This window comes from Carassius carassius, chromosome 38 (genome assembly GCF_963082965.1).
Source record: "Carassius carassius chromosome 38, fCarCar2.1, whole genome shotgun sequence".
NCBI lineage: Eukaryota > Metazoa > Chordata > Actinopteri > Cypriniformes > Cyprinidae > Carassius > Carassius carassius.
The window spans coordinates 4,965,387-4,977,497 of record NC_081792.1 but is presented as its reverse complement, the minus strand read 5'-3'; the positions used below and the strand labels follow the sequence as shown (position 1 = coordinate 4,977,497).

General features: G+C 37.7%; 1 protein-coding gene across 6 annotated transcripts in view; it reads right to left on the bottom strand.

The window, feature by feature from the left end:
• LOC132119172 (low-density lipoprotein receptor-related protein 1-like) overlaps positions 1-12,111 on the bottom strand; it is a 182,483-nt gene that overhangs the window by 58,351 nt on the left and 112,021 nt on the right. For all 6 annotated transcript variants that reach the window (XM_059528940.1, XM_059528944.1, XM_059528941.1 and 3 more), the window contains exons 42-46: positions 10,376-10,565; positions 10,039-10,243; positions 6,241-6,433; positions 2,194-2,319; positions 60-188 (exon numbers count right to left, since the gene is read on the bottom strand). In XM_059528940.1, coding sequence (XP_059384923.1) covers positions 60-188; positions 2,194-2,319; positions 6,241-6,433; positions 10,039-10,243; positions 10,376-10,565 — 843 coding nt within the window. The remainder of the gene's footprint in view (positions 1-59; positions 189-2,193; positions 2,320-6,240; positions 6,434-10,038; positions 10,244-10,375; positions 10,566-12,111) is intronic.

Sequence of the window (12,111 nt, the reverse complement as noted above, 5' to 3'; positions counted from 1 at the left end):
GACCATTAGAGTGGCAGGCCTTCATAACCACCTCCAGAATATCACACACACACACTCACTGCAGTAGGACTGTTTCTCGTCTGACTTGTCTTTGCAGTGGGCCATGCCGTCACAGGTGAGTGTGTATTTGATGCAGTCTCCATTCCCACACTCAAAGTCATCCATACTGCTGCAAGACGTGTTCTGAGCTGAGAGACACAAGATGTTAACTAATATCCTTCAAACATGGAATACAAGCATGTCGATCTCAACTGCCTTATGTATTGTACTGATGTTTTATCCAAAAACAGTGACCACCCTGGTCCACTGATATATTGTTTTTGGTGAATAATTGATTAGATTTGAATAGTGCTGCTTTCATCAATGAAAATAATGACTAAATATCGTCGTCAATGAACCTTTATCAAAAAATGAGACAAGATGCAACGTAAAGGCTGGTCATGTGACGATGACTATAATTAAATGTATAATGCAATATTGTTGACGAATAAAAACGAGACTAGATCTGGTTTACAAAATAAAAACTATGCAAAATGTCTCTTCATTTTTGTTGACCAAAACGAGACGAAATGAAATGTTATAATGTATTTATCATTATTATTATTTTGCAGTATTTCTGTTTCCTGTGTCTCACTTCAGGGGATGCCTCAGGTCGCACTGCGCAGATGCAGGCGACGTCACTTCCTCAAGACAAGCCCCACCATTATTTAGAAGATGACAACAAAGTTAAGTCTGACACAGAGAAAGGGGCCGATGTGTGTATTTCTAACATGTTTGGTTGGTAAAATAAATGTTCAAATTAAAATCAGAGTGTCTTCCGTGTCTGGAATGGATGTATTCTTGAGTCTATAAGGTAAAAATAATATAATAAGATAACCTTGTTTGAAATGGAATTGGCTAAAAGAAAATTTTGGGTGCGTCTATACTACTAAGTACTTATACTATATTGATTGGGTTAAATAGAATTGCATCACTAAAAAGAGACTAAAATACAATTTTCATTGACTAAAACTAGACTAAATGTCATCAGACGAAAATAGTCAAGGATAATTCTGACTAAAATAAGAGATAAAAAGATCAAATAAAAAAAAAGATTATGAACGTGACTAAAACTAATAAAAACTAAAATGACATCTTCACAGAAATACTAGACTAACACTAGAATGAAAACAGGCCGCCAAAAACAACAAATTAAAAAAAAGCCCAAATTACAAATCTTATAAAGTGATTGTGTGAACATTTTGAAGCTCAAAACTTATGGTGGAAAGAACTTGTAATAGAGGTAGAGAACTCTCAAAGGTATCTTCATTTGTGTTTCAAAGATTTACTAAACTTTTAAGTAGGGCTGCCCCACTACATAACAGTCAAACAAGAAGGCTTAGTTGACTGAAATTATATTGGCTATCCACAGAAAAGAAGAACTAAATTTTTACAGGACCACTCACTCTAACGTTACCCTAGATAAATGGGTGTTTTAGATGCATATCCAAGTGTTTGTGTGGAGTGTGGATGCTTTAGAACACTACTGCGTTACATGCAGGTGCTGACGCGATCGATTGGTTTTATCCTGATAACAAAGAAAACAACTGTCAAGGGTCTACTTTTATTTGTGAACACTCACAATATCAATGTGAAGTTGTGCTTTTGTAAAACAAAGTCAACAAACAGGATAAAATTTCTTCTTTCTTGGTCTTGACTGGAGCGCAGCACCAAAAAATCAACTGAAACTGAGCGCAACATCTACTTGCCTCCCAGATGTGTGAAATATATCTACGAAAAGCTTAAAATTTCTCCTTTAAATTTAACCAATCAACAAATACTGTCTGATTATGTCCACTGGTGAGTCAGCATTGTCAACTTCATCTCTGCAGCAGACACTGACTCAGAAAACTGATGCATCTACTTACCTACCCTTGGACATACTAATCATGCTAAAAATGTACTAACAACATGCTAGTAGCATGCTAATAATGAGAAACACGTTAGTTACTCAAGCAAACCTAAAGTTTGTCTTAACAAACTTTTTTTTATCTAGTTTACTTACTATTGTAACTGTTTTTGAGCAGGAACATTTATGCTGCCTCTGTATAATGCTGCTTTGAGGCTCTGTTTATCTCAATATGGTCTGTTAACTGTCAACACTCTATTTTAATAAAAATACTCTATGTGACATATGAAGCCTGTGATTCTCACCTATGCAGGTGTTATCCTCCAGCAGTTTCCTCTCTCCACGACAGCTACAGTTGACCCTTCCATCTGATGTGAGAAGACACAAATCCTGACAGCCTCCATTATTCACCCGACAGGGCGAGAACTCACCTGCATGCACACACAAACACACACACACAGAGAGAGAGGAATTTAGCATCCCCAGAAGCTCTTGACACAGAGAAGTCACAAGAAGCATTATGTCTACTCGTTATGCAGCCCTTCATGAAACACACAAACAGACTCAAATAACCCACTTAACATTCACTACCCACTTTCACACAGATTTACAGAAAACTATTATTCACAGCACACAGATTTAAACACTCAATCAGTAGTTCTCACAGTGGTGTGCAGTGTCAGTGAGTAAACAGTCCAGGTAATCAACAGATAATCAAACACAGGGAAAACACTCTGCAAGAAAATGTCTGCAAGGCAAAACAAGACTTCACAATGAGAGCAGGGAAGGCACGGTTTAAATAGGCCAGGTAATGGAAAAAAACTGTGCAGGTGATTAGTCTCTGGCATAGGGCATTGAGGGAATCGAACTCCGAATACACCACCTCAAGCCCCGGCTTCTCCTACCTCCACCACCAGCCCTCGTTTGGTGTTCCCCCGAGAAGTTTGATTGCTCACCCTCAAAATGTAAGGGTTTTTTTACTCCAGTGTTCTTACAACTGGAGTAAAAACAACTGGTGGTCTTACAACGTCTCATCAAACACCAGCTTAATGAAAAGTTTGAGTTTTACCAGTAAACGGTATCATTCCTCGGGTATGTGATCAGTTTGGGAGGGGTAGCCATGAACGACAAGAAGGCACAAGCTATTGTCAACTGGTCTCTACCTGCCACCTTAAAAGAACTCCAATGCTTTCTTGAATTTATTTATTTTACAGCACAGAGTTTATTCCCGTAAACTCAATCCCACCCCAATTTCTTGCCATGAAGGTCACCTCTGAGGAATGGTGTCACTGGCTCGAGGGAGCCATACACCCTTTCACTGTACTCACCATTCACAGCAATCTGGAATATCTGAAATCAGCCAAAAGACTCAATCACAGACGGGCAAGATGGTCACTGTTCTTCATCAGATTCGACTTCACAATAACCTACTGTTCAGGCTCTCAAAACACTAAGGAAGATGCCCTATCTTGCCTCTATGAATCATCCACACTGTCTCCCAGTCAGGAATCCATCATTCCATCAACCATCATTCTCACACCCACTCAATGGGACATCATGATTGAGATCACAGATGGTGAAGGCACCGAACCACCACCAGCCGAAACCCCACCTAATCTCACATATGTAGTGCGAGCCTTACGACAAAGAGTCATTCAGTTAGTTCACTTAACTCCCAGCACCGGACAACCCAGGTATAGCAGCTACACTTCAGTTATTAAATAATCGCTTCTGGTGGCCCACTCTGCTAGCAGACACAATCGCCTTCATCAGAGACTGTTCAACATGCAACATAACCAAATCCCCTCATCAACTGCCTGCTGGTCTCCTACAACGCCCCTGGTCCCACACAGCCATCGACTTTGTAACAGATCTGCCTCCCTCACAGGTTCACACTACCATTCTCACAGTTATAGATCACTTTTCCAAGGCCTGCTGGGCTGGCTGATTCCTCTACCTAAACTACCCACAGCTCTTGAAAGAGCCGAGGTCCTCTGCAACTACATGTTCAGGTTTTATGGCTTTCCTGACGACGTGGTCTCTTATCGGGGACCTCAGTTCACCTCTTGCGTCTGGTTAGCTTTCTGCTGACAACTCAACATCAATGTCAGTCTCACCCACAGACGAACGGTCAGGTGGAATGCCTCAATCAAGGACTCCCTGGTTTCCCCTGATCATACTGCCATCATAATCAGCGCCGCTACTTAATATGGGCTGAGTATGCACAGAATTCACTCCGCAAACCTGCAACAGGTCAAAACTCCTTTCCAATGTGTCCTGCATTATCAACCTCCATTATTCCCATGGTCCGTCAGAACTTCCAGCCTATTTAAACTGTGCCTTCCCTGCTCTCATTGCGAAGTCTTGTTTTGCCTTGCAGACATTTCTGAGCATTTTCCCTGTGTTTGATTATCTGTTGATTACCTGGACTGTTTACCCACTGACGACTGCTGCTGCCTACCTGTTCTCACCCTTCCTGCCTTGTGGATTTATGCTATTGTTTGTCTGCCGCCTGCCTCGACCCTGATCAATCAACTCTTTTTATGATTCTGCCCTGTCTTTGCTGTATCTGACGCCAGTTACCGATTTATGCCTGTATGACCTGCCTTGTGAACTAATGAAACTGCACATGGATCCTAACGCCACTGCCTCCTTGTGACGAGTGGGGCGGGGCCGAGGGACATGGGAGCGAGGCCGGTGGAGTGATTGGAGATGAGCTACACCTGTTCGACCCGCCGGTCTCGAGGCCCATGGAGGAGATGGAAGGATATAAAACTGGAGCGACGACAGCCACTGTAATGATAAAAGACTTCCTAGTCATCGGGAAGAAGGAGGCGGGAACCGGCGGACAATCAAAATGAAACTTTAATTACAAAATAAACACAAAACAGCGCACCAGCCCCTCACGGACGACTGGTGCGCACAAAATAAAACCAAAACACAACTAAAAGCCCAGGCCTGGTCCTCTCTCGTCCTTCACTGTCGTCGATCCAGTTTTATATCCTTCCATCTCCGTGGGCCTCGAAACCGGCGGGTCGAACAGGTGTAGCTCATCTCCAATCACTCCACCGGCCTCGCTCCCAAGTCCCTCGGCCCCGCCCCACTCGTCACACTCCTCTTTACAACAGCCATGCTGCATAAGTCTACTTATAGGGCCAAAAAAGGTCACATTTAAGCGCCAAAAATAATAAATAAATAAAAAGGTAGGGAGATTTTAAATATGTATTATTATATTTTGCTTTAATACATTTTATTTAAATCATCATAAATGGTTGAACAATTGCACCATGTATTTAATTCTCTTAAAATGTATATAATAAAGTGTTCTATTTTTTTATGCATTAAAGTAAATTGCTTTTTTGCATTGCAGTGATGATAACTGGTGTACTTAATTCAGACTCTCATTAAAATAATTTAGTAATTCAACACATAATTCATAATTGATTAGTTCATGACTATTCAAAAAAAAAAAAAAAAAAAAAAATATATATATATATATATATATATATATATATATATATATATATATATATATATATATATATATATATATATATATATATATATATATATAAAGACTTGGTTTAATAAAGAATTAAATATAAACTACAAACATTTTTTTTCAGGATTCTTTGATTAATGGAAAGTTCAAAAGAACAGCATATATTTGAAACGGTAATCTTTTTAACTGTCTTTACTGTCACTTTCGGTCAATTTAACACATTCTTGCTGAATGAGTATATAAATTTCTTCCAGAGAATGAAATTAAGAAAAAAATAAAATAAATAAATAATAATGCAATTGAAAATGTGTAATTAAGGAATACACTTAAATAATGTTTCTTGTCATCCTTCAGTTTTCATGGTCATTTTATGGTCAACACTGTTCTCAAATATTTATTTAAAAAATCCTGTTTTCCAGGATATGATCATTTAAGGATACATGGTTTAACTTTTGCTTCATATTCCCAAATAAAACAGAGCATTTAATAGCAAAAAATACCTTAGCATTTTTAAAACCCATCATTTTTGGTTATTTATTCGGTTTTGGTTGGGTTAAAACATTTTGGTTGGCGCACAGTAAATGGGGGCTTCAGAGCAGGCTGAGATGCTGTCTTTAGGGGTTTGAGTGCTTGAGAATTGCTTCTATCACACTTCGATAAGCATGATGAAAGATATTGATTGTGTCATTCCCAAGCGTTATAAAGTTCTTCTCGGTTCTGTGACAATCACAGATTACTTTTGGCACATAATTACATGGTTGAGATGACAGGACAGTGTAAGGCAATTGCTCTCTCACGCAGCTCATTTAGAGTACTCTTGACCATACCGCCCTTACAGCCGTTCACTCACAGCTATTCGTATCGTTGGCCACAGCGACGATCCCCATTGGCTGCTGTGGAATATCAGCTCTTAACACCTTCATGTCTCCTCCAACATATTTGTCGGCTCTGAGGACGGCTCTGCGCACCCAGTCTGTCCAGAAGATGTGGTCACCGTACACGGCCAAACCAAAAGGATGCACTGGCTCATTCTTTAGGACCACCTACAGATGCCAAAACAAATAGAAAGTAACCATTTGGTTTGCAGAAATTATCAAATTAAATTTCCCATTTTGATATCTCCATTTGAGACTAAATTAACTTATTCTTCTAAACTTTCTGTCTGTAATTATGCAGTAGGTGGGAAAGACATCTATTCAGGGCCCTGTTTAATCTGCTTTATTTATTTATTTGATCAAATTCCATTTTTTTCTTAATGTTAAGTTTTAATGTTTCTGGATTCTGTTTTAATCAGCAAAAAGTGTTTAAATTAACAAATTCACAAAACTAAAATGGTCACCATTTATATAGATTTTTCATAGATTTTTTACAATTTATTGTCACTGAACTTGACTAAATCAGTCAATCAAACTTTTGCTTTAGTCAAGTTTCAGTCATGTTGAACCAGTGAGTATTTTTTTCTCTTCCCTTGGAAGGGGAAAAGATGAAACAGAAATAAGCAAAAACACAGCTAACCAGAATATATGCAATGTTTACTGTACAGCGGGTTAGGAAATTAACGGGGCAAAAATGCCACTAAAATGCCCCTAAACTCAAGATGCCTCTGCACAATGAAACTAAATCTATTACAGCTTTTCACCCCAAAACTATAATTTACTACATTTTTTTTTGTTTAATTTAATATGTCTTTCTTTATATTTCAGACCACAAAAGGATAAATTAAAAAAAATGTCCCACTCGTGCTTGTCCATATAAAGGCTTTTAGATTTTAGAAAAACATGCTCAAGTATCAATAATGACAATAATGACCCCATGTATATTCCAAGAGTTCTGGGGTATACGATAGGGTTTTGGTGAAAATGTATTTATTATTTAATAAAAATCCTAACTTTGGTTTGTGTGCATGATTACGTGTTATAATGTTCACTCCCCAGGAAAAGCACACAAGTTATGAGAAATCAAAATCTGAATAAAAAAGTGTCGATAGTTCACAATACAACTGAGCCTGGTTTCGCCCAAGGTTTTTTTCTCCATTCTGTCACCGATGGAGTTTTGGTTCCTTGCCGCTGTCGCCTCTGGCTTGCTTAGTTGGGGTCACTTCATCTACAGCGATATCGTTGACTTGATTGCAAATAAATGCACAGACCCTATTTAACTGAACAGAGATGACATCACTGAATTCAATGATGAACTGCCTTTAACTATCATGTTGCATTATTGACACTGTTTTCCTAATGAATGTTGTTCAGTTGCTTTGACGCAATGTATTTTGTTTAAAGCGCTATATAAATAAAGGTGACTTTGACTTTGACTTATACAATGGCCATTCAGAGGCAATCAGATTAGTTACTAAAAACTATCATATGACTGACTGTCATCATACGATGGAGGTAAGAGATTCACTTTTTCACAATTGTAACAGGAGTTTTTGCCAGATTGCAGAAGTTGGTGTAAACTTACAATAAACTGAAGTCATGGACAACTTCAGTGATGGGAAATGTTTAATTCCATTTTCACAGCTTGATTTGCTGTGCAGCCAGAATATGACGAGCCATTTCCCACAATGATCCTCAAATGCACAGTGTGTTTTGCTTCAAGAAAACAACCATCCATTTGAGCTGCATTTTATCGTTTTATTTCTTTATAATCATACAATAATTTATAATCATTAGTCATTCATGTAGTTTATCATTTGATTATTTATCATTCAATCATTCATTTATTTATTCAATAATTATTTTTATATTTTTTATTTGTTTTCTTTGCTTATAGTGCTTTTCTATTATTGTTTAATCTCATGATTGTGGAGTTAAATGAAATGTTTGTCTTTACAAATATAAGATAAAAGGGAATGTTTATGGAAATATAAGGTTTTATGGGATGTTGTTGTGAAGCAAATAATATAATAATGATATAATAGCACTTTGTGCCTGTCACACAGATTCTGGGCATTGAAACACACAAAATTAAGATTGTTCAATAAACTCTGCTTCTTTTTATCATCATTACTCTGTCTCCTGTTTCTGCTTCTGCTCTTCTCTGGGTTTTCTCAGGCAACTTTTAGGCTGATAGGAGACTGTTAATACAGTTTTGGGTACCAGACAAAATGGAAACTTTCAGACAGGATCTGGCATCTGGGGCTGGATCTTATTTATCTAATGTGGAGACTCGATCTAACAAGACTACAGAGATACATTTATATTTAAGGTAATTATTATTAATTTAATAAGGTAATTATTAATATTAAAAATGTGCCTTTGCAACAGTAAAAGTAGAGAAATAAATGCCCTGGAAATCAGTTCCTGGGGCAAATTTTGTCCCTTAAAGGTGACCATATTATGCAAAAATCACTTTAGGGTCATAAGGTGTTTGACTACAGTTGTGTGGCCACAGTGTGTGAAAACAACCAGCCTATAATGGTAAAAATCCATCCACTCATTTTATAATCCCAGTAAATCATAAACAGTCCCTCCAAACGAGCGGTTCTAGATTTCTCCCTATGTTGATGTCATCCTTGGAAATAGTCCGGCACATTTATGAGGATCTCTGCCCTATCAGCATAGACCCCACTCTGAGTGAGAAGCAGCATTCTGCCATTACTATTTTCTTTCTGTAGCTGCTGGATATACAATGTCAGCACTAAAGAGGCATGACGACAAGGTGGTTAAATTTAATTTTCGAAGGGAAATGTCACAGAAATAAATAAATAAATTATAGTCCAACATGTTTGTGCTAATCTTTTTACATTTGACTGCCTCACAAACAAGTGTCAGTTCAGGGCTGGAGTTTCTGCTTCTGAAAGAGGGATCGATACCTACGCTTTATGTGCGAATGACTAGACAAAGTCAGTATCATACGTCATATTTAGTTTTCCAAATTGCCTTTCTGAAAGAGCTTCTTGGCACTCTGTAAAGCTATTGTTGCTAAAGCTACCATTGTCTTTGCCTGTTTTCACTGACGGTGCCTTCATGTGATACCATAATGATCATAAATAGGAATGTGGTCATTAAACATTGCATATGAAAGCAATGAAGTTGACCGCTTAAATTTCACAAACTCATCATCACAAGAGGGACTTAAAAAGTTTTGACAGCACTCAAATGCATATGACCATCTATGTCATTATTTTTATCATGCCATGCTCCCCATCTGTGTAATTTATAAACGTGCATTTACTATGGACTGTACAGTCAGATTGCATGATATTGTCCTGTTTTGTTGTTGGCAGCATGCCAAAGCATGAGATCTTGAAGCTCCACCCTCCCTGAAAAGGTAGGCCGAATCACCAGCTTATTAAAAGCACCAGCTGCATTTAAAGGGACAAACACAAAAACGGCACGTTTTGGCTCATACCCTAAAACTTTCGATTTCAAAAAGCTGCAAAATATTATGTGAGGGGTATTTTAAGCTAAAACCTCAGATACAAACTCTGGGAACATCAGATACTTATTTTACATCTTGTAAAGAGGGGCATAATAGGTCACCTTTAATGGAAAAGTAATTTTTTGTCCCTACAGTAAAAGCTAAGTTTTTTGCTATCAAAATAAAATAAAATGTCTTTCTGCACTTCGTAATTATGGCTGGTCTGGATACATTGGGATTTTAATGAGTCATGGTGCAAGTTAAGCAAAATGGAGTTCTAACTTACATAACGGTGGGAGCCATCATACTCGCAGCGCTCAATCTTATCAAGCGTTGCATCTGAGAAATAGAGCTTCTCGGCACGATGGTCGATGGCGAGTCCATTGGGAGTGCGGACATCACTGCCGATGATCACCAAGACATTGGCTCCAGACAGCTGAGCGCGCATGATACTAGGTGACTGCTCATTCCAGTTGGTCCAAAACATCAAGCTGGTGAACAGCAGAGCAGTGTGAGTCAATGACAAACATTGAGTGTAATAGGATCTTTATGTTTTACTAGTACCATCCCAAAAGCAACCTGACATCCCTTTCTATGAGTTTTTTGTAAAATGAAAATCTCACTTCTGACATTCATCCAGGACGAAAGCCCGTGGGTGGTCATCTCCTGACATGGTAACTACAGTGTCCCGGTCAAAAGCCCCCCAGCGGCTCTGGTCCACACTGTGACGGGTGATGGTGGACGTGGTGTAACTGGTCCAGTATAAAGCGTCCCAGGCCCGATGATACGCCAACCCTTCTACTGACCCAACATCTGCAGAAAAAAACAATAGGGTAAAAAACATTTAAAAATAAATAAATATATATATATATATATATATATATATATATATATATAAATAAGTGAAAGTCATGACATTTGCCAAGTATGGTTACCCATACGCGGAACTGGTGCTTTGCATTTAACCCATCCAAGTGCACACACACACACACAGCAGTGAGAAGTGAACACACTCCCAGAGCAGTGGGCAGCTACAGACCCAGCACCCGGGGGTTCAGTGCCTTGCTCAAGGGCACTTCAGGCGGCCCGAGATTCAAATCCACTACCTTAGGGTTAGGAGTCAAACTCTCTAACCACTAGGCCACTACTTCCCCAATGGATTTCCTTATTTATTGTATTTAATCATTTTAGTCAGTTTTACTCTGACTGAAATTACACTATTAGTCAACAGCATTTCAGCTGACAGAAAAATCCAAAATGAAACCAAATATTCACATTTTCGATCATTTAGACATGTACCAACAAAAAACTAAAACTTGTTTTAAAAACCTAAATGAAAAACAAAACAATATTGTCAATTATGGATGCAGTTTACTTTGATTGAACATACAAATTGTAATTTCAGGGTGGTATATTCATCTGATTAATCCCAAATGCCATTGATTCTCTCTATTGGTGATTCACAAAATAGAACATTTTGAAAAAAGCATACGAATTGTATGGACTATGACTCGATTTTTTCAACTATGATGACAAAGTAATAATGAAAAAATAATGGTTTGTGACAGGTAATTTCTCCACAAAATAAGCTTTGAGCAAGTGTGAGGAAATGTGCAGAAAAGCTTCACATCCACATGCAAATAACTTGTTGTGTAGAGTGGTGTTCTAGTTTTCACCATGTTAACATGCAATTATCAAATACATGTGTTAGTCATGAGTCATTTATATCTGATCATAATAATCATGAAAAATGGGGGGGGGGCAAATGATTCATTGTCTGTTTCTTCATTCATTACTGAAGAAAGTTCAAAGACAGAGTGCAGGATGCAATAACTGATTTTTTTTTTTTTGCTAAATTTACATCTGGCTTTAATTTCATATCCAGTGTAATGAAAACCACAAGTTCAGCAAACATTTAACATAAAAAAGCCACACAAAAAAAAATTACATGTAAATGCAAAAATAAAACAGTTTAATGATTATTTGATGAAATATAAAATGTTTTATATTTAAACTCTTTCAGATGAGTATGTTTGACAAACAACATTCCTTGTTGATATTTTAACTGTTTTTCTTAGTTAGCAGAACTCTTAATGACGACATTTATTACATTAAAGGTTACTCATCAGAAAAATTAAGAAAACCACCTTAAATGTTACTATAACAAATAGAGAAAAAAATATGCTATTTGGCATACTGGAGCATATCTATCTGGATTAAACCAATCGATAAATACTACATGACTACGTTTTGGGGTCCTCCATATACTGTAAGTAAGCAGCAAACTATGAATTTAGTCTGTAAATTTGCCACCAAAAAAATAAAAAAACAAATGGATAATATATCTGAACAGGATGGG